General features: G+C 32.3%; 2 protein-coding genes across 2 annotated transcripts; both read right to left on the reverse strand.

The window, feature by feature from the left end:
• LOC105224358 (protein snakeskin) lies at positions 1-22,936 on the reverse strand. Its single transcript, XM_011202416.4, has 4 exons — positions 22,705-22,936; positions 1,778-1,895; positions 889-1,108; positions 1-186 (listed from the first exon to the last, which is right to left on the reverse strand). The coding sequence occupies exons 1-4, from the start codon at positions 22,744-22,746 to the stop codon at positions 123-125; spliced, it is 444 nt and encodes a 147-aa protein (XP_011200718.2). The 5' UTR covers positions 22,747-22,936; the 3' UTR covers positions 1-122.
• Positions 1,905-5,899, reverse strand: LOC109579421 (uncharacterized). Its single transcript, XM_019989578.3, has 2 exons — positions 2,580-5,899; positions 1,905-2,373 (listed from the first exon to the last, which is right to left on the reverse strand). The coding sequence occupies exons 1-2, from the start codon at positions 2,677-2,679 to the stop codon at positions 2,156-2,158; spliced, it is 318 nt and encodes a 105-aa protein (XP_019845137.2). The 5' UTR covers positions 2,680-5,899; the 3' UTR covers positions 1,905-2,155.
• Positions 22,937-23,959: the final 1,023 nt, after the last annotated feature.

A 23,959-nucleotide genomic window follows, 5' to 3' on the forward strand; every position in this document is an offset into this window, starting at 1 on the left:
TTGATTTGTCACATAATAAATATTTATTAACTACTTAAAGTAAAAACTAAACTAATATCACAAAAATATATAACATTTCCAGTCCAACAGAGACACATATGGTCCTTACAGATATAGGTTTACTAGTAACGATTCAAGTCGTAAGCATTTTTCGATACTTCCTTAATGATTGGCACTTCACGACGACTATAATAGACGTAGAGAAGAAGAAATAAAGGAAAATACAATAAATTAAATTAAAAAAAAATCAAATAATGGAACAGAAGAAAACAAAAATAGCGGAGCGATGGAGAAAGCACACAGAAGGAACTATGAGAGACACACAGATGTGATATTCGTATCACTAAGTTTGAAATGAGTAACAGTGGCTACTTAAAATCGATAATACCACAAAAATACGGACATATGAGCTATTGAAATCATTTTTTAATTAAATTATATTTTTATCGATAATTATATGTACCATAGACACGACAATCTTACCCGCCAAATTACTTACTTCACTCACCTGTATAACATTTACCTCATATCCTTCCCCACTTTACTAATTCAAAAAGCAACTGTAAATATGTTTATGTATATAAAAACATTTAATTCTAATAAGACAGGGACAAAAGCAGTACAAATACAGTTATAATTCGTTTTAACAATGAGAATTTTTGCAAAATACAAATTTCTAAAAATATGAATATATTATATGTTTGTATGTATGTATGTATATTTGAGTGCACCTTTGTTTATAGCAGAGTTTATGCGTTTGTATGTGATCTTTAAATACGTTTGAGTGTGCGCGTGTGTGTGTGTTTCGCTTCTTTACATGTAGTACATACATAAATGCAACATTTATTTTTAATTCAATTTATTATTATTTGTTTTTTTCTCATTTACGTTCTGCAAATGGAGAGTGTGTCCAATAGAAAGACGGCACCGTTGATGATCATCAACGAACCGGCAGCAAGAGCATTGCGTTTGCGATCCTTGAAGAGGAAATTCGAGTTATCATGCCACTCATCGATGATCAGGGCGCCAGAGATGACGAAGAGCACGCAGCCCAAAATCGAGATGAGCGCATTCAGACGCTTCTCTACAATCGAGTTGAGTATGTGTCCTGGAATAAATATGGAAATAGTTAAAAAAAAGTTTTTTTTTATATATAAAATAAATCATTATTGGTATTGGGCACATATTGTATTTGAAAATAGAAGGTACTATCTTTTGGTCTACTCATGTCTTCTCAAGATTTTCTATAATTTTGTTAAACAAACTAAAGTTTTCCCGAAAATTTTTGAACCTTTAGTCTTTGGCCAAAAAATGGAAAGCTGAACACTACGAACTTTATAGCGAAAGAAAAATATAGCAGATAAAAACCCAGCGAGTAGAAGGAGAAATATCAAGATCCCCTAACTTTTATATAGATAAGTTTTGTACTAGTATTCTGTGATGGGCGAGCTTGGAAAATCTTTAGAAGGTTTTGCTTGCCTTTTAAGATAGTTTCCGAAAATGTCTTTTGGCCTATAAGTAATAACTAAAAACTAACTAACTTTAATGTTCTTTCAAATATCCTAGAATTTATAGAAAATAAGTGAAGTGTTGGAACAAAAGTTGTTTACTCCAGAAAAAAAGATGTGACTAGAGCATTTTTTCCTTAATATATAATAATTAACATTAAGATATTAAAATTCGCTCTGTAAAACTTTTCCATTCTACTTTTTAACTTCTAAAGCGGAGTAAATATATTTATTTTTCGAGATAATGCAAGTATAAAAAATACACTTACCAATCAACAACACGCCGCAGATGATAGTGAAACCGCCCAGTGTGCCGCAGACGATCAACGGTCTTGAGGACAACGCGCCAGAGGTCTCCCAAAGCACAATACAGGCGATCGCGATGCCCTAGAAACACAATTCGGCAACAACAATGATTAATATTTATTTACAAAGCTTAATAACTGATGACTTGATGATTTTTTTTTATGGAAATTTTATTTTCTTCCAATTTAATTTTTATTTTGTATATTATAATTTATTATTATTTTATTATACTTTACAAACACTTAGACAACTTTGGCACATTTTCCACTCAAAAATTTGTAGACTTTATCTAAATTTATTATAAGAACTTAATGCAGATCTAACTTCCCATTAATTATTATTTAACTACGTACAATAACAAAAGTATCGGCAAAAAATATTAATGCAGTTATTAACATAAATGCGCCAGCACCCTTTAACGCATTAAGATCCTGTGACTGTAGTAACTCATTGGTCCAACGGTCTAGCACAATGACGCCCGAAGCGATAAACATTATGATGGCGCCGATACTGAAGAGACAGTCGATGCGCTTATCAATAACAGCGCCGAGTAGATGACCTGAGCGGTGAGAACGAGGGAAGACCGGGTTCATGGGTTAGTAATAATCAATGCAAATAAAGCAAAACACAAGAGCGAAAATAATAGAAAAGAGATAAAAAAAAATAAATCTGACATGTTTTGCCTTTCTAATCAGCATATGATTAATTAGTACACTCATGTAGGTGTAATTCGATTTTAGGTAGTTATATATTTATGCTAATTACCGAGTAGCAAAGTGCAGCAGATAATCAAATAACCCGTTAGAGTGCCGCACACCAACATCGCTTGACTAGTATACGAATGCTCGCTGATAATTTCGATCATGACAATGGCGCTCGTGATGAAAGCCTGCAACGGTGAAGGTGGGTAGAGAGAGCAAACCCCAATTTTAATAACGATTTTTTTAAAAGCACACAAGTGGACAAGACACTGAAGATGCAAGGACTTTGCGCAGAGAGGTTTGGAGACAAGAGCGAGAAGAGAAAAGGACACGAACTGGGCAAACGAATTGAGAAAGTTAGAAAAACGACTGACTTAGAGTGACACAAGAACAATTTAACAGTTTGTGATGGAATGCATACATGTTGATACTATTCCAAATTTTAAAAATATAGAAAATTAGCTAAAATATAGTTTTTCTTGAAGCCCATTAGAAGAATAGTAGCAAGCAAGAAAAAAACGCTCGACAGGTTCACTTTACCAAAAATTCATAAAGCACAGTTTGGCAGCTAAAATGCCAAATAACGTAACATCACTTTTCATGAGTTTTCATGCGAAGGAAAAACGATGTAATAGCAACCACTCAAATTGAAACAAAAGTGGAGTTTTGGTTATAAAATGGTTATATATTGGTTACGTATTGGTTGTATATTGGTTTATATATTGGTTACTTATAGGTTACTATATCTGATAGCGATTTCCGATTTTTTTTTGTAATACGTTATTTTGCATTGTAGTTGTCGATATAGTGGTCACGACGAGCACATATTTTATTCGCATAAATAATCGTTATGTGACGCCGTGGTCATGTTATTTAAAAAAATCGTATTTGTTATTCGAATTTGACTCATATTCGAAAATCAAAGCAATCTCGCTAAAAACAAATGTCTGTTCCAAAATTACTTCGAGACTTTGAAATATGGATACTTAATGCCCATTTTGACTATAATAAACAGTCAGTGACAGGCCGGAAAATATCATATACTTATTCTGCAAAGTTTAACTCAATGATAGGGCCAAGTCCAAATCTGTGAGTTTAACTCTACAGTTGTCGTTGAAAAAAATCTCTTGGAACTATTAAGGTCAATGGTCCTCTGTCAGGAAAATGTTCTTTCGCTGTTTGCAGAAGACTATATTGACTCTTAAGTTAACAATCGCATACGACTAAACAAGCTAGAGCGATGGTATATATATCAATGGAGAGGGGAGGGATACTAGAAAAAGAAAAAGGTAATTTCAACGTCACAGGTTTACCACAAGCGCGGCAATAAAATCAGTCTCATTACTTAATTGTCAAACCTCGTATATGCATGTACTTTCATAGGAAATCAAGCTTCAACCAAAATTCTCCAAAACTTATTGGAAGTTGCTTATATATGACATAGTTGACTCATAATATTATAAAACCAGTGTCTCATAATAACCGCTTTATTTGTACATAACAACAATAGAAACCCAAACAATAACAAAACATTTGGAAAACGTGATTTGCGTTTGAAATTCAATACAGCTACAGTATAAATTATTGTAAACAAATAAAAACAAATTGAAATTCCGCACACATATTTTTTAAGTAAGTATGAAAACAGTCTTTCGCAGACCTATAAATTAAAAGTGTTTTTTTTTAATATTCCCATGATATTACTCCGAGGCGACTTATAAATTGCACACATTTATTTTGAACTTGAAAAATATTTATTATTATTACTTAAATTATTAAAATTCAAGTGTGCGAACGTATTTATTCAAGTTCATATGCTAATATAAATTATACATACATACATGTACATATGTATAGACAAATAAAGATACGCAATTTAGATAGAACACATTGCCAAAGGTCTCATTCTTCAAAGTTACAAAATGTAGTACAGAAAAAATTAATAAAGTGCTGGCCGTATTGGTATCAGACAGATAGCATGGGATTTCAATATGTCTAATGGATTGACTGAACACATTTTAGTTAATGTTTTGGATATGAAACGCGTCGAAATGCTCGAACGAGTCATCAAAAGTTGGACTCAACGGATAGACCATCTAAAACGATGAATGGGATAATCTTCAAAAAATACATGTCAAAGAATGTTCTTTCGAATGATGATAAACATTCCCCAATAAATTTAAATTTTCTGTGCTTTTTCTTTAAAAAAGTTGGTAACCTCTAAATGGGTTACCCTTTATTAGTATGCATCTACTATATATAAATATAATCGATATGGACCCACGATTATCTAAAGTGTTCAAATTACATTTAATGTCACATTGTTTTTGTTGTTATCTAATTAAAGTTACAACGCTTTTACGATAGCATTACATCATGCGATTACAGTCGACGCTTGATTTCATGCCAGCACATACTACACAAACATATGTATAGTTCATATTGTATATAAGCACGTAGCTTCCCTGCGGCATTGCCAGCGATCAATCAAAATGCAAATTAGTGAATCATTGAAGCGTAAAATTTCAGCAATGATAAGATTTGCTCTTTTTTCAGTTTATGCTTGGCTTCATGCAATTTGAACCAATTTTTGCAATGTAAATTATTTGCTGCTCACAATAAAACGAAAAAATTCTGTTGTATTTAGCACTCATTTAACAAAAGAATGACACAATTCGAAAAGGAAAAAATTTCATCAAAGTACACAGAAATTATTCAACAATAATGTTATATTTCATATCAAAGTATTATTACGGGGTCTTTTAAAAACGTTAAAGGGGGAGCCTGCTACAAAGGCTTCAAATAATTGATTAGAGCGCAAGTACCAGGGCTTATAGTTATATATTTAAACATCGTTAGTTATTCTTAGATAATTTTCAAAGAGATTTAAGTAAAAAAAAAAAACTGATTTTTTGAAGCTTCTAAACCAGACTCCTCCTTTAAGCAGGAATATATCATATACTTTGCATTTTGAAAGAATTTTGTTAAATCGAGATTTTAGAATTTTTTTTACCAATTTGTGTAATATTTTAGTTATGTCACTCTTCTAGTAATCGAGAAACGTATTTAAAGCCATTATGCAAATATTCCGCTGACTAAAATTCTTGATTTTTCTTTCGTCAAAGGCAATTTTTTTTGCATCACAAAGTTTTGGAAAGACAGTGAGAAAATTTATGAATATTTATTGTTTCAAATTTAAAAAATGTAAGCGCAGCATTTACATAATAAAATTGTGTCATTAAAATTCGAATCACAAGCTGTTACAATGGTTAGTATTGCAGCAAAAGGTTATGGCAATAAAATCTATGAAATAAGTACTTTAAATAAAATTTACTAAATATGAAAAAAGAGAGTAGAAGAGATCTTTCATATAAGTATTTCCAAGACCTGAATTTGCCCTAGTACATACGCAATATTTTCAAAAATCTTTTACCCCTCGAGAGGCAACCAAACCTCCATAAAATCTACACAACTTTCGGAGACGGAAAACTAAAATTCTAAATTATAGTTCCTTGCTTACTGTCTTGTTTTACCTCTGAATCTCGAACCGAGCTCATCAGTATTTTCTAAAATACCGTACATCACCCAACGTTAAATAAAGTAAACCACATAATGTACTTTACCCAGAGAAAGAAATTTTTATATAATCCAAAAAATTTTATAAAGGTGGTTTCTAGAACACCCCTCCTTAAAGGATCATTTGGTCATAGTTGTTTTACCCTACTCGCCGCCTTATTACTTCTGAATACTGCTAACCATATTTTCGTTTGCTTATAGCCCCCAATACGTCATTTCCCCTCTTCAAGTGGTAGGTCAACACCCTTCTGCATTTTTTTAGCATATTCTGCAGATTACTGTAGGTACGCTTATGGTCTATATGTATTACAGACATATGTATATTACAATGACGTTTGCAACCACTAATGAATAAAGTAAATTTCGTTGTAATTTGCAGCAACTGTTGTACACAATTTCAATATTATTGAAGTGCTGCTGCAATTTATCTGGTGCTCAGCAAATATTGACGGATAAGTATATAAACCTGTAATATTTACATAGCAATTCATGATAAAAATGGCGCAAAAATAGATAAAGAGGATGTTGCAAATATTAACGGCACACAAATGTTAATAAAATGATGGTTTTATTTTATCACCTTTCATTTTGCATCAATATTGATATAAACTGACTTAATATGTGGCGTCTTCACTAAGCTAACAGTGTCGTTTGAACGTCATATTCCCTTGAAATGGGTGCGTAATTGTCAACTTGCTGTAATTTTTATTGACTGACAGTTGCTGTCATAAATCAATTAATTTAAGTAGCATTTAAGTGGACACTAATGGGCTATTAGTGGTAATTTAGGAATTTTGCGACAGCGCATAGTTTTTGTTTACTCCAGTCAAGTTCAGTTATGAGAATTTTAAGCGAGTTTTATCTAGTAGATACCAAGAGTTATAACACTTATAGAATCTGGAGCCATCTAGCGGCAGATTTCTCTTTCTTTTTCTGCTATTTCGAAGAAACTGTAGAACCAAAAATAAGCTCAGTGACTCATAATATTCCAAAATATTATATTTCCATAACTCCTTCTAATTCTCAACAAGCTATCGTAGACAATTCAAACACTTGCTATTGTAAATACAAATATTTAAATTGCTCTTAGCGGTTTCGCTGATTGTGAGCAACCTCAAGAGACTTTGCTAACACATATTGGCAGCGCAAGTGTTCTCCACTTATTTCCACAAGACTTAATTAATATTAATAACGACTTCAATACATTTAAAGTTATGGAAGAAGAATACAAAAATAAATAGATTGGTATAAATAAATAATGTAAACAGCTTAAGATGATTAATTGTCGGTGTTTACGACTTAACCGTTATCGCGGCAGACCGTTGGCGAGCGTTATCGCCGTATATTTAACGCTTAAACACTTAATTCAAGTATATGAATATAAAAAAAATTACAGATTTCCATAATAAATTATGCTAATATTTAATAAAAAATACTTATAATCAATCTGTATTAAATTTTTTCGATTGCACTTGAAATTTGAAGTATCTACGGTAAGCAGCAAGTGGTCTAGGCGCCCTTAATTTCCTATGGCACACGAGTATATTTTATTATATAGATATCTATAAGTAGAGGTATACATGCGCACAATTAATTAACAGCTACGTTGTAATTAACTGAGGGTTTAGAGCTGTCATATATTAAGTAGTGCTGTTGACAGTTTAAGACGCCAATTGTTATTATTGGGAAAGTCCATTTAATGCATGGGTTTGTATGGTGTCCGCTATAACCGCGTAAGCAGTGTGTGCGCCATTGAAGAATAAGAAAACATATGGTATCTCTATATGTGCTTCGATGCCAATATTCGATAAAAAGTTATCTCAAGATAAAACTAAATATGGTGAGACACCAAGCAGTGGCTACAAAGCGATATGCTTTACACAATTGGAAGTTTTGTTGGGTATTTCCATCGGTCAACAATATCAATAAAATTTAGAACCAAAAATGTGTCAATGACTAAGCAAATAAAATTTTAGCTGAAATATGAATATTATTCAACAAAATAGTTCCATTAAATTTTTTGTGCGGAATCAAATTTCTGTTGCCGAAACGTTCAGAATATTGAGAAAGGCTCTCAGTGATAATTGTTTGTCACGAGCAAGTGTTTTTGCTTGGTAAAAATTATTCACAGAGGGACGAGAACGTGTTGACTACGAACCACGTCCAGGACGGTCATTAACATCAGCTGATGATCAACACTTCAATAAAATAAATAAATTAGTGCTTGAGAATCGATGCTTAGCAGCCAGAGATGTTACTGGCATCATTGAAATATTGAAGGATTAGTGATAATCTTTTTAAAAGACCATTTACGCCCAAGAAAAGTGAAAGCACGATTTATTCACTAAATTTACTAAACAATGCTTTTCGACTACCAGGATGTCATAAAACATATGCATTATTGCTGGCGATGAGTCCTGGATCTATGCATATGACCCAGAAACAGACGATCAGTCGGCCGAATACGGTGGTAAAGGAATCATTTTTGGTAAAAAGAGGCCTTGACTTTAACCACTGCTTCTAGAATTGAGAAAAAGTTAGACAAGTGTAATGAGGCCACGGAGCATTATTTTGAGGGGAACGACATAGATTTTGAAGAATAAATTAGGAGTTTTAAAGTTATGAACAAAAAACTAGTCAACTCAACCCAAATGCTACCTAAAAAAGGCGCTAACTATTTTTGATAAATTAATATCAGGTTTTTAATAAATAATTAAGATCACGTTGATTAATTTCAAGTTTCCTAAGCAAAAGAAAATATTATATATATATGCGATTAGCAGGCATATATACATATCCTATGTATGGTATATACATAAAAACTACTTTGTGTTCATATATTGTCTCTCAAAAAAAAATTACTAATTACTCAAATAAAAAAATTTACTTATACATATATGCTTGTTGCAACCCATTTCATTCAAGTATGACATCATAGAACACACAGTAAAAGCGAATGTGAAATTAAAAAAGAATTTGTAATAAAAATTTAGCTGCATTTGTAATTGTACAAAGTTTTTAAGTATACAAATCTACAAATATACACATACACATGTTCTCCAGAAATCGGTCAGCTAATTGTGATCTTGAATGTCTCTACAGCGATCACTTGCATTTACGCATGCTATCCACGCACACACACACACATTTCCATGCATAAGAAAGCTCTCTAAGTGAGTAATCACATTCTTATTGTATTTCTTGTGCATTTTTATTATCAATAATTTGCATTTTGAAAGCTAAAAAGGCGCTTTATATTCTTATTGATATAGCTTGTTTATGACCTAGTGAGCGAATAGCGTTTTTTTTATTATACTCTCGCAACAAAGTTGCTAAAGAGAGTATTATAGTTTTGTTCACATAACGGTTGTTTGTAAGTCCTAAAACTAAAAGAGTCAGATATAGGGTTATATATACCAAAGTGATCAGGGTGACGAATAGAGTTGAAATCCGGATGTCTGTCTGTCCGTCTGTCCGTCCGTCTGTGCAAGCTGTAACTTGAGTAAAAATTGAGATATCATGATGAAACTTGGTACACGTATTTCTTGGCTCCATAAGAAGGTTAAGTTCGAAGATGGGCAAAATCGGTCCACTGCCACGCCCACAAAATGGCGGAAACCGAAAACCTATAAAGTGTCATAACTAAGCCATAAATAAAGATATTAAAGTGAAATTTGGCACAAAGGATCACATTAGGGAGGAGCATATTTGGAAGTAATTTTTTTGGAAAAGTGGGCGTGGCCCCGCCCCCTATTAAGTTTTTTGTACATATCTCGGAAACTACTATAGCTATGTCAACCAAACTCTATGGAGAAGTTTCCTTCTGGCATTTCCATATACAGTTCAAAAATGGAAGAAATCGGATAATAACCACGCCCACCTCCCATACAAAGGTTATGTTGAAAATCACTAAAAGTGCGTCAACCGACTAACAAAAAACGTCAGAAACACAAAATTTTACGGAAGAAATGACAGAAGGAAGCTGCACCCAGACTTTTTTTAAAAATTGAAAATGGGCGTGGCGTCGCCCACTTATGGACTAAAAACCATATCACAGGAACTACTCGACCGATTTCAGTGATATTCGGTTTATAATATTTTTTTAACACCCTGATGACATGTACGAAATATGGGCGAAATCGGTTCACAACCACGCCTTCTTCCAATATAACGCTATTTTGAAATCCATCTGATGCCTTCTCTGTATATTACGAGTATGTATATACATTAGGAACCAAAATAAAAAAAATATGTAAATGACGGATAATGAAATCTCGATTATCACCTTATCATGCGAGAGTATAAAATGTTCGGTGACACCCGAACTTAGCCCTTCCTTACTTGTTACTTATTTCTTTAATCGGGTGATAAACGAATGATGTCATTATAAGCGCTGAGCCTATAAATTTTATGTATGTATGTATATTAGGGTGGGTCAAAACAAATGAATACTTTTTCGCTTTGTACTCTGAAAAAAAATTCTTAGACAACTCTACGAAAACTGCTCCAAAAATGATCTCTTTATTGTAGCGAAGGAGCTTCCGCCTTCTAGAATAGTAAATTTCTTACAAAAGTTATGAAAAGACATATTGACTTTTTCAAGTAGTTGGAAGCGAGATTTGAATTTTTGTTGCTGATCTTGCCTCATACTTGGAGAGACGTTCTTAGAGTTAACTAAGAACCTATTTAAACGAAAAACAATATTCGTTATTTTTGGTCCACCCTACTGTTTATACCACTGTACATATGTGCGTATATAAATACTTATAAACGAATAAGTAAATAAAATGCGGTTAGAAATTTATTTAAATATATAAATATTTGCTACACTTGATTTAAATTAAATATTTATGTAAGAATTTATTATATACACATATGAAAATATGTAGCTACACATATAAACTATAAATAAATATATAAAATTTATATGCTTGTAAAGTAATAAAGGGAATTCTGAGCAAGTGTTTTTTATGGATGCTGATATAAGTACGGAAATTCTTCGCGAATGAAGTAAGTTATCAGCAAATGTATTACAAGCTTACGACTGGCTTTCAAAGCGAACGCGTAGGTTACTCATACGCCGACGTGACCGGCAAATATTATATCGATAAATAGTCAGCATGACCGCTTTAAATGCGCCATTATTTGAATTTCTACTGCATGTAAGATTTTAGTTTTTGAATAAACAAACTCGAGTTATACAAACATGCAGTTAAAATAGAAAAAGCTACCCTTTAACTTGCCGTGAACACCACTTATTGTTGATTTGGGAGACGAAATAGAACTAAAGACAAAATTTTAGCACACTTTTCTCGGTATTTAACACTAAGTATGAACACAGAGTTTGAGAAAAAACATTATTTAATTTATCACAACGGAGTTTTCAAAGAAAAGTATAATTCATCTTAACTCACATTTCTTTTTGGTGTTTATAGCGTCACAACACCGGTTTCCGCAAAATTTTGGTTAAACACTATGCGCAAAAAAGGAGTTTAGCACAGCAAAAATGCTTTAAATCGTCTTAAACACCACTTTTTAGCCTCGCATTTTTGCTTTCAATGCTTTCTCTGCCACAAAAAATCTAAAGTTATACTCAAAGTTTCTTAAACACCACCTTATCCATAATCCTTTTAACTCGAGTTTGTGTTGTATTTTTTTTAATGTAAATCTTGTTTACATTTGAGAAAATATATATGATTAAAATCAGAGTTTCTTAAATACCACTCTAAGTAAGCCAAATCTTAAACTCGAGTTAATTACTTTACATTTTATGACTTTAAACTCGAGTTTATGAATCTAAGACTCAAAGTAACTTTTAGACATAAAAATTTTTTTCAAATATTTTTCAAGAAAAGTTTACAATAAAATTCAGGGTTTCTTAAACACCACTTTAAGTACACCAAAGCTTAAACTCGAGTTTATGACTCAAAGTAAAGTTTAGACATGCAATTTTTTTTTTGCAAATAAAAAAAAACTTTAATCAAACTCAGAGTTTCTTAAAAACCACTCTAAGTACCACAAACCTTAAACTCGAGTTTATGACTCAAAATTTCTCTTTCAGATGTAAATTTTTTACTTAAAAAATGCTCATAAAATACATATTAACAGTGCATTCATTCATTTTCCGGTAATTATCTAAAAGTGTAGTAGTTTTCTCACACTTTTTGCTTAAAAAAAAGCTTTATTGCTTGTCGCTTCGCCTTTGAATTATGAGTTTACGCTAAACATCATTTTTATTGCCACATAAAATTGGCTGTACATTTATTTATGGCGTTCACCAGATGCACTGATTCATACACAAATTTATTCACTAGTGAGTCTGTGCCTGTAAATAACGCCACCCACTGAGTAACGGTAAATAAATATTGTAGTAAGTAAATAATCTATGGATAAATCATTCATTCATTCATTAATCGGCCTAAATTACATCAATTTAAGTTGTTTTAATTAAGATTACATTATTACAGTAATAATTTGTACAAAATTAACTGTTATACATACGTTATGTTTAAACTAAAACAAACTTATTTAAGTGCCCCAGAATATATCTACTTTTTAAATTTTATTTTAATATATTTTTAATAAATATTTAAGTGTTATAAAAACTCTATTTTGTCTATTTGATTGATATAATTTAAAATTATATTTTTTTTTAATTCCAAAGACTTTTATTCCCTAAGTCATGCAACCTAACTAATCTATCTCAATTAAATTTGATTAAAATTCGTATTAAAAGCGCAAGTTAAAATTAAGCTGTACTCAAATAAATGAGAATAAATGACAAAATGCTGTCTTCTCGCCGAAAATAACGCTTGATTCGGGCTCAGAACTTGAGAGTGTTTAACTTGGGAACACAAAGGAATGAGACTAAAATGGGCACAAAAAACGCTTTATCAATTCTTTATTTGTCCACACAACAGGTACATACACACCTACACCTATATATTATACATAAATATATTGTGGTTGTTTGCGAAAAAATATATTATATTCAAATTAGCATTTCTTCTTTGTTTGTTTGTTTATATGTATGCGTATGTGCGATATTTGGCAGCATGACATCATAGGACAGACGGCAAAACAAAGTAAACAAATTAAATTTTTTTTGTGTAAAAAGCAAATTACTTTGATTTAGAATAATAAAAATAAAGCTTTGCGTTATTTAATTAAACACCAGAGTGTTGCACAAATGACCCATAAACTAAACCAAATTTATTTTTTATGGAGCAGAGATTATTTGTAATCACTTGGGTTTTAAAATAGTAGTTTGAGTGCGATTTTTATTATTATTGCCATCATTTTAATTACATATTAGATATTTGTAGTACCTTGGTTTGAATGTTCTTGTAATGTTAAGCTCTTACAAAGTTTGATTTTAAGTACTTTGAAGCATATTTCAACGCCATATTTGGATCTTTTAACAATTTTCCTAAGAAAAATACCAACAGCCTAGTCGACATCATAAGATGTTTTAAGAATTTGCTATGGAAAAAACTCTAAGAAAGAGTTTTAACTGAAATACTACTGTGGGCAAAAAATAGTAAGACTTTTTAATTTAAATTTCTCATTCGTCGAAATATTTTTTTTATATTTTGGCATGGCTGTCAGTGACATCTGTGCCAAATATCACATCAAAATAATCATTCGTGTTTAGTATACGCTTGTCTTTCTGAAGTACATAAAGTGCTTTCGGCAATTTTTGCGATGAGTGAAATTATTTAACACAGAAATTCCAATAAATTTTGTGTCCGGAATCAAAATTCTGGTGCAGAAATATTTAGAATATTGAAAAAGGCCTTCGGTGATAATTTTTTGTCACGAGCAAGTGTTTTTTATTGATACAAATCATTCGAGAATGCGTTGACGACGAATCACGTATAGGTCGGCCATCAACATCAACTGATGATCAACATGTTAATAAAATAAAGGAATTGGTGCTTGAGAATGAACGATTAACAATCAGAGATCTTACCGGGCATCGTTAGAATATCGAAAGGATCATTGAAAACCATTGGAAAATATCATTTGGGTCTAAGAAAAGCGAAAGCACGATTGTTTCCAAAATCACTAAATTTTTCCGAAAAAACAGCGACGCATTAAGTTCTGTGAAATAATGTTTTCCGAACACCAGAATGTAATGAAACGTGTTATTACTGACGATGAGTTATGGATCTTAGCATACGACCCGAATATCGAGGCAAAAGTGAGGCGAAACCGAAAAAATCACTTCAAAGCAGGGCAAAATTGAAGGTTATGTTGTGCGTTTTCTTCGGTTATTGAGGTGTGGTGCACTCCGAATTCCTTCCGACCGGCCAAACTGTCAATAAAGAATACTATTTGACTATTTTGCGTCGTTTGCTTGACTAAATTCCAGCCAAGAGACACAATTTTCGATCACTTTTTGGCGCAATGGTTGTATCTCAGCAACAGCGTGTTGCTTAGACAAGCGACTTCACATAGCCCCGCAAAAAACAGTCCAGGAGTGTTAAATCTTATGAACTTGAAGGCCACACACTGGCCCACGACACGAGATAATGCGATTTCGAAAAGTTTCTATCATTAAATTGATTGTTTCGTTGGTTGTATGGCATGTGGCGCCGTCTTGTTGGAATCAAGGTCATCCACATCAACATCTGCCAATTCAAATACGAAAAAGTTACCCTCTAGCGTTAAATTTTGAAGAAATATGGATCAACGATTCCCACTCTCCAACAATGGCTTGTGAATTATCGTCACGTCAAATGTGACAATTGCACCCATTCAACCACAAGTGAGCTTCATTGTTCAAGTTTTCTAGCGATCGAAAATGATTTCGGTACTAAATTTGCAAAAGTTGTTCCAGCATAAGTCGGTTCCTTTTGAAATTGCAAACCGAATTATAAATCAATTAACAGTTGTCTAAAGACCAACTGAGAAAAAAAGAATTGTCTCTTTGAAAATCACATGTCTAAAAAAACACACAAAACTAAATTAAATTTGTGTTCTTGACGAAGCAGAAATTCATCGAATTAAGAATAATCCACAAAAAACTTCAAACAGAATTTTTATAAAAAAAAAAATATTTTTATTCCTCTTATTGCTTAACAATGATCCAAGGTTAATTGTAAACCATAATTATGGCAATATTAACCAAATTTAGCATTCAATTATATTATTGTTGTATATTATGCTTAACATAATTAAACACAAGAGTCTTGTTTGTAACGATTTCCGTGAATATGTATCTCTTTAAGCCTACATTTACATTTCCTATGCCCAGGCTTAATCTTCAGAAATCATTTCTAACCTGAGATTCAATCTTCGACAGCATCTATCTCTGAAAAAGTGCCAAAAAATAACAAAATGACATCACTTCGGAAACAAAACAGAGTTTGAGAAAACAACAATTACCTATGCATGCATATATAAATCCAATTGCTTTTGAAACCGGCTCAACAAAAGCAGACAACAATAGATGTATGTTTGTATGTAAATTTAATGATGTGCCTTTGATTGTTAGAGACATTAAAGCAAACTGCCGAAATTGAATGCGAAACTCAATATGCGTAGCTAAGCCTTCCCGAAAGCAAAAGTTACCACCGAAAGTATACGCTATGACTATTTTGAATTTTTGTGTTGCGGCATGAATAACAAAACAACCGTAATTGTTGTTAGGAACGCCAAACCAACCGATTTGGTATGTGTCCATAAATTGAGGAAGCCTTATATGTTCACACGCTATATACAAAAATGTCTACCTGCAAAGACGAAGTTAATGAAATACGCATGTGAAGACAAAGTGCGAGAACGAAGTTTCAATTAAAGCAAAGAGGTTAGAAAAGGAAACGAAGAATAAGAGAGGTAGCTCACGCATAATTTTGTAAAACTAAAAAAAGCAGTTAACTTCATTTAACAACATAATAAATGAAGGAATGAGAGGATTAAAAAATTGAAAAAAAATTATAAAAAAATAATTATAAAAATAAAAATACTAAAAATGAAAAATTAGAAAAAAATGTACAAAAAAAAATTAAAAAAAAAAATAATTAATTAAATAATTAAAAAAATAATAAAAAATATTTATATATATGTAAAATGTAATGTATAATGTAAAAGAAATAAAAAAAAAAAAATTATAAACGAAAATAAAGAAATAAAAAAATTAAGCATTTTTTCAACAAAGCTAGATCACACGCATTATTTTGAAGCTTAGATTAGCGCACCGCCTAAAAATAGTTAAAAATAGTAGTGTGACCAGACAGGCGTAATTAAATTGTTCCAAATGACTTCATTCTTATTTTGCTTTTATTCTACTCTTTGTGCGCGTTAAACATTTATGGGCTTGTCTTGAGTTTACGCGCGATAATAAAGTGAGACATTCGGACATTGTATTCTATACACACACTTACACAAAAGAACTAGCAGTGATGTCACAACACACAAATAAAAACACACCAGGTACTCCAAATGTTTATAAACATGTTGCGCAACCTTTTTATGCTACTTTCACAGCTGAAAGGTGTATGTGTGTTTGTGTGATATGAAAAATCGTGCAATTTTGCTTCAAGGATAACCAGAAAACATTTACGACAATAGCATTAAAGTCGGTTGTAAAAACAACAATAACCACAGTAATGATGAATTTTAATGGCGCAGCGTATAAATTCAGGAGAACAAAATCATGTGATATTTTCGTGGTATTGATTGGAGGGTAGACATCAAGGAAATGTGCATATGTATGTATGTATGCGATATATACATAAGTGTATAATCTAAACTTGTGTGGCGGGTAAAAGTAGAATTAGAGAGCAACCGGTAGTGCGTATTGCTGTGCATTGTCCTCAGACAATGTACTGGAGTATATATAAAGCAATATAACAAGATACTCATAAGTAAATGTCGAGATATACATACATATATGTATGCAGTATGTATGCATATACATATGTATCTAAAGTCAAACAATTTCATATGACAACTTTGTGGTTAAAAAAAAATATTTTTTTCCCACAAATGTTGAATTGAAAAGCAATTTTGAATGCGATAACATGTGGAATGATAATAAATTAAACTGCAAGCAGCAAATTTCGAAAACAAAAAAAATATTTTTTTATTAATCAGACAAAATTATAAATGATACTTTTATATGACCAATACCATTACACTCTGTTGTTTTTGGTAATGTTAAAAAGAATAATATAAAAAATATGTATATAAATACAGCTCAATATTATTAAAAAATGGATTTTTAATAACTTTAAGTGAAAAAAATATATTTTTAATATTTTATTTTTTTATTATTTACTTTTATTGTATTTAGTTTTGTTTATTGTTAACCAAAAATATTTTTTTTGTATTTTATTATTATTAATTTAAAAAAATAAATTATATTTTGAATTATTTGCATTTTATTTAATATTTCATTTTAATAATATGAAAACACTTTTAGAAAAATTAAAAAGTTTTATATTTTATTTATTTTTATTTTTATTCTTATTTTTATTTTATTTTACAGGGTAGGCCATTTAAAGTTGACCCATCTGGCAACGCTGTAACTTTTAACAGCGCTGACAAATCGGCTAATGTCGTACCGCGTTAGAAGCGTCATTCGAAGACAATTTATACCATGGAACAGTACACTCCAAAAGAACGCGCTGAAATTGTTCAGCTTTATATTCAAAATAACTTTTCAATTGTGTTAACTCAACGTGCGTTTCGCAAAAAAAATAAAGTGAAAAGTGCTCCAGTTAAGAACACAATTAAGTCTTTATACGCAAAATTTGTGAACACCGGTAATCTCAGTAATGCCAGTCATGCATCCAGACAACGCACAAGACGTTCTGATGAAAATATCGAAGCTGTACGAGCCAGTATTGAGGAGACTCCATCGACATCGAGTTATCGCCGCTCTCAGGAATTAGACATCTCTCGCACCACTCTCCGACGCATAATTCATAAAGATTTGAAGATGTTTCCATATAAAATTCAAATGGCACAAAAACTAAACCCAGCTGATTATCCGCGACGCCTTAATTTTGGCAAATGGGCCATCGGGCGATTGATATCGAAAAATGGTGATGTTGACTGGCCACCGAGATCACCAGATTTGACGCCACCAGACTTTTATTTGTGGGGTTATTTGAAATCCAAGGTATACGCTAATAAGCCAAAGACCTTAGCTCAACTGAAAGCCAACATTCGACGTGAAACAGCCGCCATATCATCCGAAACATTGGCCAAAGACATGGAAAATGTCGAAAAAAGAGTGCATTTAGCTGTCAAAGCTAAAGGTGCCCATTTACGCGATCTAATTTTTAAATATTAGCTGAAACAAATCCCCTTGGACCAAAATAAATTATTTTTGAAATGAACAAAAAACATTGTTTTCTTTTGTTCTTTTTTTTTAGAAACAAATGGGTCAACTTTAAATGGCCTACCCTGTATTTTATTTTATTTTATTTTATTTTATTTTATTTTATTTTATTTTATTTTATTTTATTTTATTTTATTTTATTATTTTATTTTATTTAATTTAATTTAATTTTATTTTATTTTATTTTATTTAATTTAATTTAATTTAATTTAATTTAATTTAAATTAATTTAATTTAATTTAATTTAATTTAATTTGATTTAATTTAATTTAATTTAATTTAATTTCACTTAATTTTAAATTAATTTTATATATTTAAATTTTTAAATTCAATATTTTTTAATATTTTGTTTGGTAAGACTAAGTTCAGTCTACTACTGGAGTTATTATTATTATTATTATTATTATTATTATTTATTAGACACATTATAAAATATTATATCTAACATAGTATGGCGTACTAGCTGCAGCGGCCTTTGACGCCTATCTTATACATAAATAAGTTTAATATTATTACAATTGGTTGATTAATCTAAGTTGTTCTATGAATAAGTAAATTTGATTGATATTTTTTAAGTTAATATGATTTAAACAGTCTGTAGGGTTGATTTGATTAAAGAAAATTGCTCTGATTCTCGCGAAGTTGGGACAGTGATCTAAGATATGTTCGGTTGTTAGAGTATTGCCGCAGTCGCATCTTTTCGGTGTTTTGTTGGTGATCAAATGTTCGTGTGTAAGTTTCGTGTGTAAGTTTCGTGTGTCCAATTCGTAGGCGTATATAAATTGACCATTTTGATTTTGACGTGTTTGTAGGATATATGGCGCCGAGGCCATTAACATTGAATTTGGTATATCGGTGGTGGAAATTTTTCCAATCAGCTGTTTTTTTTTTTGTTGTATATGTTGATATGTATAGTGTTGGAGGTCCTTTTCAGACGATGATATGAAGTAGATGAAAGAAGACTGGGCTATTAAATTGGCAATTTTATCTGCAAGTTCGTATCCCGTAATTCCTTAATGACTTGGCACCCAGAAGAGAACAATTTTTTTGCAATAATTATACTCCGAATTTGAACAATTAAATTGTTATGACAGTTTAGATTTTATACGGCAGAAATTGTTCATAGACTGTCAGAACATATTACGTATTTTCCTGTGTTGTTCCGTGCAAACGAGCATGCCTTTAGTATGGCTAAAGCCTCTGCGGTAAATATGGAATAATAATCAGGAAGGAGGCCTCCTGAAATTATAGTGTTGTTAATGTCGACGATGGCGAAGGCTGTTGCGATATTCGATTTTGTTGCATCGGTAAATAACCAGTTGTATGAGTTTAGTTTATAGCTTTCTTCCAAAAATAGTTTGCGGAAAACATTATTTTGAGTGTGGCTTTTCTTATGCAGATGAAGATTCAAGTTTATCGACGTGTCTTGCAATGTCCATGGTGGAAAACTGGGTTTTCTTTTTGTTAATGTAGGTAGGTGTAGGTTGAGTTGTTTATGTAGTGATGCACAGCGACGAATGGTGGATAGCACTTTATAAGAGCGCTTCGATTTGATTGCATTTGCGAAACATTTATTTAATTGGTGGTTTGGTGTGGTCCTGAGTTTTGGAATTAATTTTGCAGTTGTTTCAAACAAGCTATCCTCTATTGAAGGTAATCCCGCTTCTGCGAGAATACATCTTGTCGGTGAAGTGGGGAAAGCGTTTAAGCTACGGCGGATAGCAGCGTGATATGGAGCTTGAATTTTTTTTATGTTAGCATTGGCACTCCATCCGTAAATTGGGAGACCGTACTCCAACTTGGAGAGAATCAAAGCTCTGGTTGTATTAATAAGAGTATTTACATGTATTTCTGAGAATTTTGAACTAAGAAATTTAATGATATTTAACCGAGATTCTAAGCTAGTCCCTAAGGTAATACAATGTTGATTAAAGTTAAACTTATTATCAAATATTACTCCAAGAATTCTTAAATTATCTACGAGTTCTATGTTAATATCATTAGACAGTGTATTATTAACCGTACAATGATGCTTACGGCAGATATGTAATACTTTGCATTTATTAATAGATAACAAGGCACCCGACGAGCTTCCCCAGGTTTGTATGTCCTGAAGGACGTTAGAAAAGGTATTTTTTATTTTGTTAGTATCTTTTATTTTGGTATAAATTATTGCATCGTCTGCATAGACAGATATATGCAAATTTTTATGATGCAGTACAATTGGGTTAAGTTTGTCGAATGCTATAATGAATAGGATCACTGATAGAGGGGAACCTTGTGGGATGCCGTTAAAAAGTGGGAATGGTTTTGACAGAGTGTTGTTAACTCGTACTCTGAACGAACGGTGGGCCATAAAAGCCTTTATCGAGTTAAAGACCCTAGGTCCAACCTTCCAGAGTTTTAGTTGGTGAAGAATTGCATGTACTCCAACGCGATCGAAAGCTTTTTCGAAATCAGTCCCCAGAATAGTGACATGGTTTTGTGACGAAAGAGCATCCGACACGAAATGATGTATTTGTAAAAGAGCGTCCATCGTTCCGTTTTTCCGCTTAAATGCAGATTGATTGTGGGAGATAAGCTCGTTTTTGGTTACAAACCACATAATCCGTCGCGCTAGAATCTTTTCAAAAAGTTTGCTCATGCATGGTAAAAGAGATATAGGTCTGAAGCTGTTTATGTCGTGGGTGGGTTTTTGTGGTTTAGGAATGGGTATGATCACTGCTGTGGTCCACGTATGGGGGTATTTACCGTGTTGCAGTATATCATTAAAAAGTTCAATGAGCTTGTGTTTTGTATCAGTTGTCATATTTTTTATCATTGGGTAGGAGATACGGTCGAAACCTGGTGTTTTACCTTTTGTCTGACTTAGTGCGGCTTCAAATTCTGAGTAAGTAATATCGACTTCGAGATGTTTGGCCGAAGGTGCAATATTCTCTGGAAGGTAGTTTAGTGATAATATGTTAGTTTTGTTTGAAATGTATTCCGAGGAGAAATTTTGGTCGTTTGAGTAATTAGACCATTTCTCGCCAAATGCTTCAGATATATCTTTAGATGATGTGAGGAGTGTTTGGTGGACTTTTAAAAATTTAAGTGGAGATTTGGATGTGCCGGTTAGGCTTTTTATGTCAGCCCAGATTTTTTTTGGAGAAGATATTGGAGATATCTGGGACGTGAATTTTGTACTACTGGAGTTAAATATGTCGGATAGTGGAGGACCCATGCTAATGGGCTTAGTTGCGAATAGTAATATACTTATAGTAGATTTGGCTCAGAAACCTAATGATTCCAACAAACCTCCAGCAAAAAGGTGTAAAGATGCTTCCTCTAAATCAACCACAACGCTCATTGAGGTTGCATCAAGAGTAACCTACCCACGAAAAACAGGCAACAAATTAACCAAGGGCAACCCAGAGATCATAAGCTCTTTTAAGCACTTTTGTTAACCCTCGTGGGGCCGCCTTACCTCAATAGATATGACGATGTAACAATCGTGCGGAAATAGCGAAACTCAGAACATGCTCATAAAGCATATTTTCAGAACACCAAAATCCAAACATAGAGGTATATAATTATAAATGGGACTTAGGTCCCGAGACCTTATTAGAACAACTGCATTTTTCTACTCACAACTTTTTTTTTTAATTTTGACTTACACAATATTTATTTTACACTTATTGTAACGTGCTAAATTTTTCAGAAAATGTGCCAAAGTAGACGATTTTCACCATAAAAGCACAATAATATATAAACAGTTTCGAAAACACTATGACAACACAAATTTAGAAAAATTACTTAAATTTTAAGAAATATTTAAATTGTAGAACAAAAAAAAAAATAAAAAAAATTATATTTTTATTCATATTTAACAAAAAAAAAAAAAAATGCTTATTTTCAAAAAGATACAAGAGTTGTCTTTGAAACTACTTTTAAAAATGATATTTAATTAATTAATTTTTTACTAAAAATATACTAAAATGAAAACTCGAATTTAAAAATATTTTTTTAATTGCGCAATAAAATTTTAAACACAAAAATTAAATAATTAAATTACTTGTCCAATTAATCAACTACATTTTTTTCTTTTCTCAAACATTAAAACTATTTTTCTTTTCTTTAAACAAATTTAATTTAAATGCAATCACGCAATCGAGTTTTAGCGCTTTATTTCAATTATTCAATTGTCATCATCAAGTCCATAAATTGCGCCGGAATATTTCGGCAATATTTAATTATAAAAACAGATGCGTTGTGAATTTACCAGCTCAATGATTTTCAGCAAAAGACGATTGTTGAACTCCATTTTTATTTTCTGTTTTGAAATGACTTTCTTATTCCTTTATATGTATATTTCGTACAAGCAGAAACACTTGTTTACACAGCAGCTTATTTTATGTATATTCTTTTATTTTTAAACAAATTCAATTTGTTCACAACAAGCGCGTTGCTTTCGCGAGCGTTCAATTCGTACTGATTGTTAGTTTCGTCTGTGCCACCAATTTAGCATCGCTTCGTTTGGGGTTCGGCTGACTGGTTGGTGGAGCAACGCGCTTCGCCGGTTCCGTCATTTCGCCTGTCTACTTGCATTGTTGACATTGAATCGTGTTGTTGCTATCACAGTTACATGTTGCTTTGTAGCTCTCTCAAACAATTGTTATAAACTCTTTTTGAGTGTCAGACACAACAACATGTTGCTTTAGCGGGTTGACCTATAAAATTTATACGCGCGAAACTTTACTGACATACAGTGGTTCAAAATGAGCGTTTACAAAAACAAGAAAGTAGGAACGGGATCCACTTTTATTTAGAATTTTAATTTCTGAGATAAAACCATCGAAACAGTAGCAAGATCAGACGGCGTTCTACGCTTCCATCAGTGTTCACTTAAATTTTTAAAGGTCTTTAATAATCCTAACATTACCAAGATACAAATAAATATCAAGGTTTCATCATTTTGGCTACGAGACGTGCTACATAGGAGCCATTGGCAAAAGGCAGACTCAGAGATTCTGACTTCCAAAATGTATTCATGTATGAACATTCGAAAATCCTCACACGCTCTGACTTTTTTAAAGATCTTTTGTATCATGGAGTAGCCAAACCAAACTTTGGCGGCTTTTTCTTTACCCACAAACCTGAGAGGAAGCCGTGGGTGGCTAGAATCCGTGGAGAAACAGGAAGTTTCTTTACAGATGGTTTAAAGTTTGCGGAAAAGGTTGGGGAAGTAACTGTTATGTTGATGAGCAGAGATGAGCATAGCGAGAACTTGACCAGCGTTGAGTTACAATCGGTTCAAGATTTTTTAGTCCAAGTTTGACCGCAAGAGATCCCGTGAGCTCGGCGTCTGCAGCTGCGGGGACTGTATGAATTAAAGCACTGGTTGTCCCACGTTTTTCGAGATTAAGGCTCAAATATTTGGGAGATCGTACTTTCAAATATCCTTCCGGGTATAGAAATTTAATGCCTGATCAATTTTTATAGGCCACAAGACCCTATGTTGACTTGTAAGTTTGAAT

Source organism: Bactrocera dorsalis, chromosome 4, assembly GCF_023373825.1.
Source record: "Bactrocera dorsalis isolate Fly_Bdor chromosome 4, ASM2337382v1, whole genome shotgun sequence".
NCBI lineage: Eukaryota > Metazoa > Arthropoda > Insecta > Diptera > Tephritidae > Bactrocera > Bactrocera dorsalis.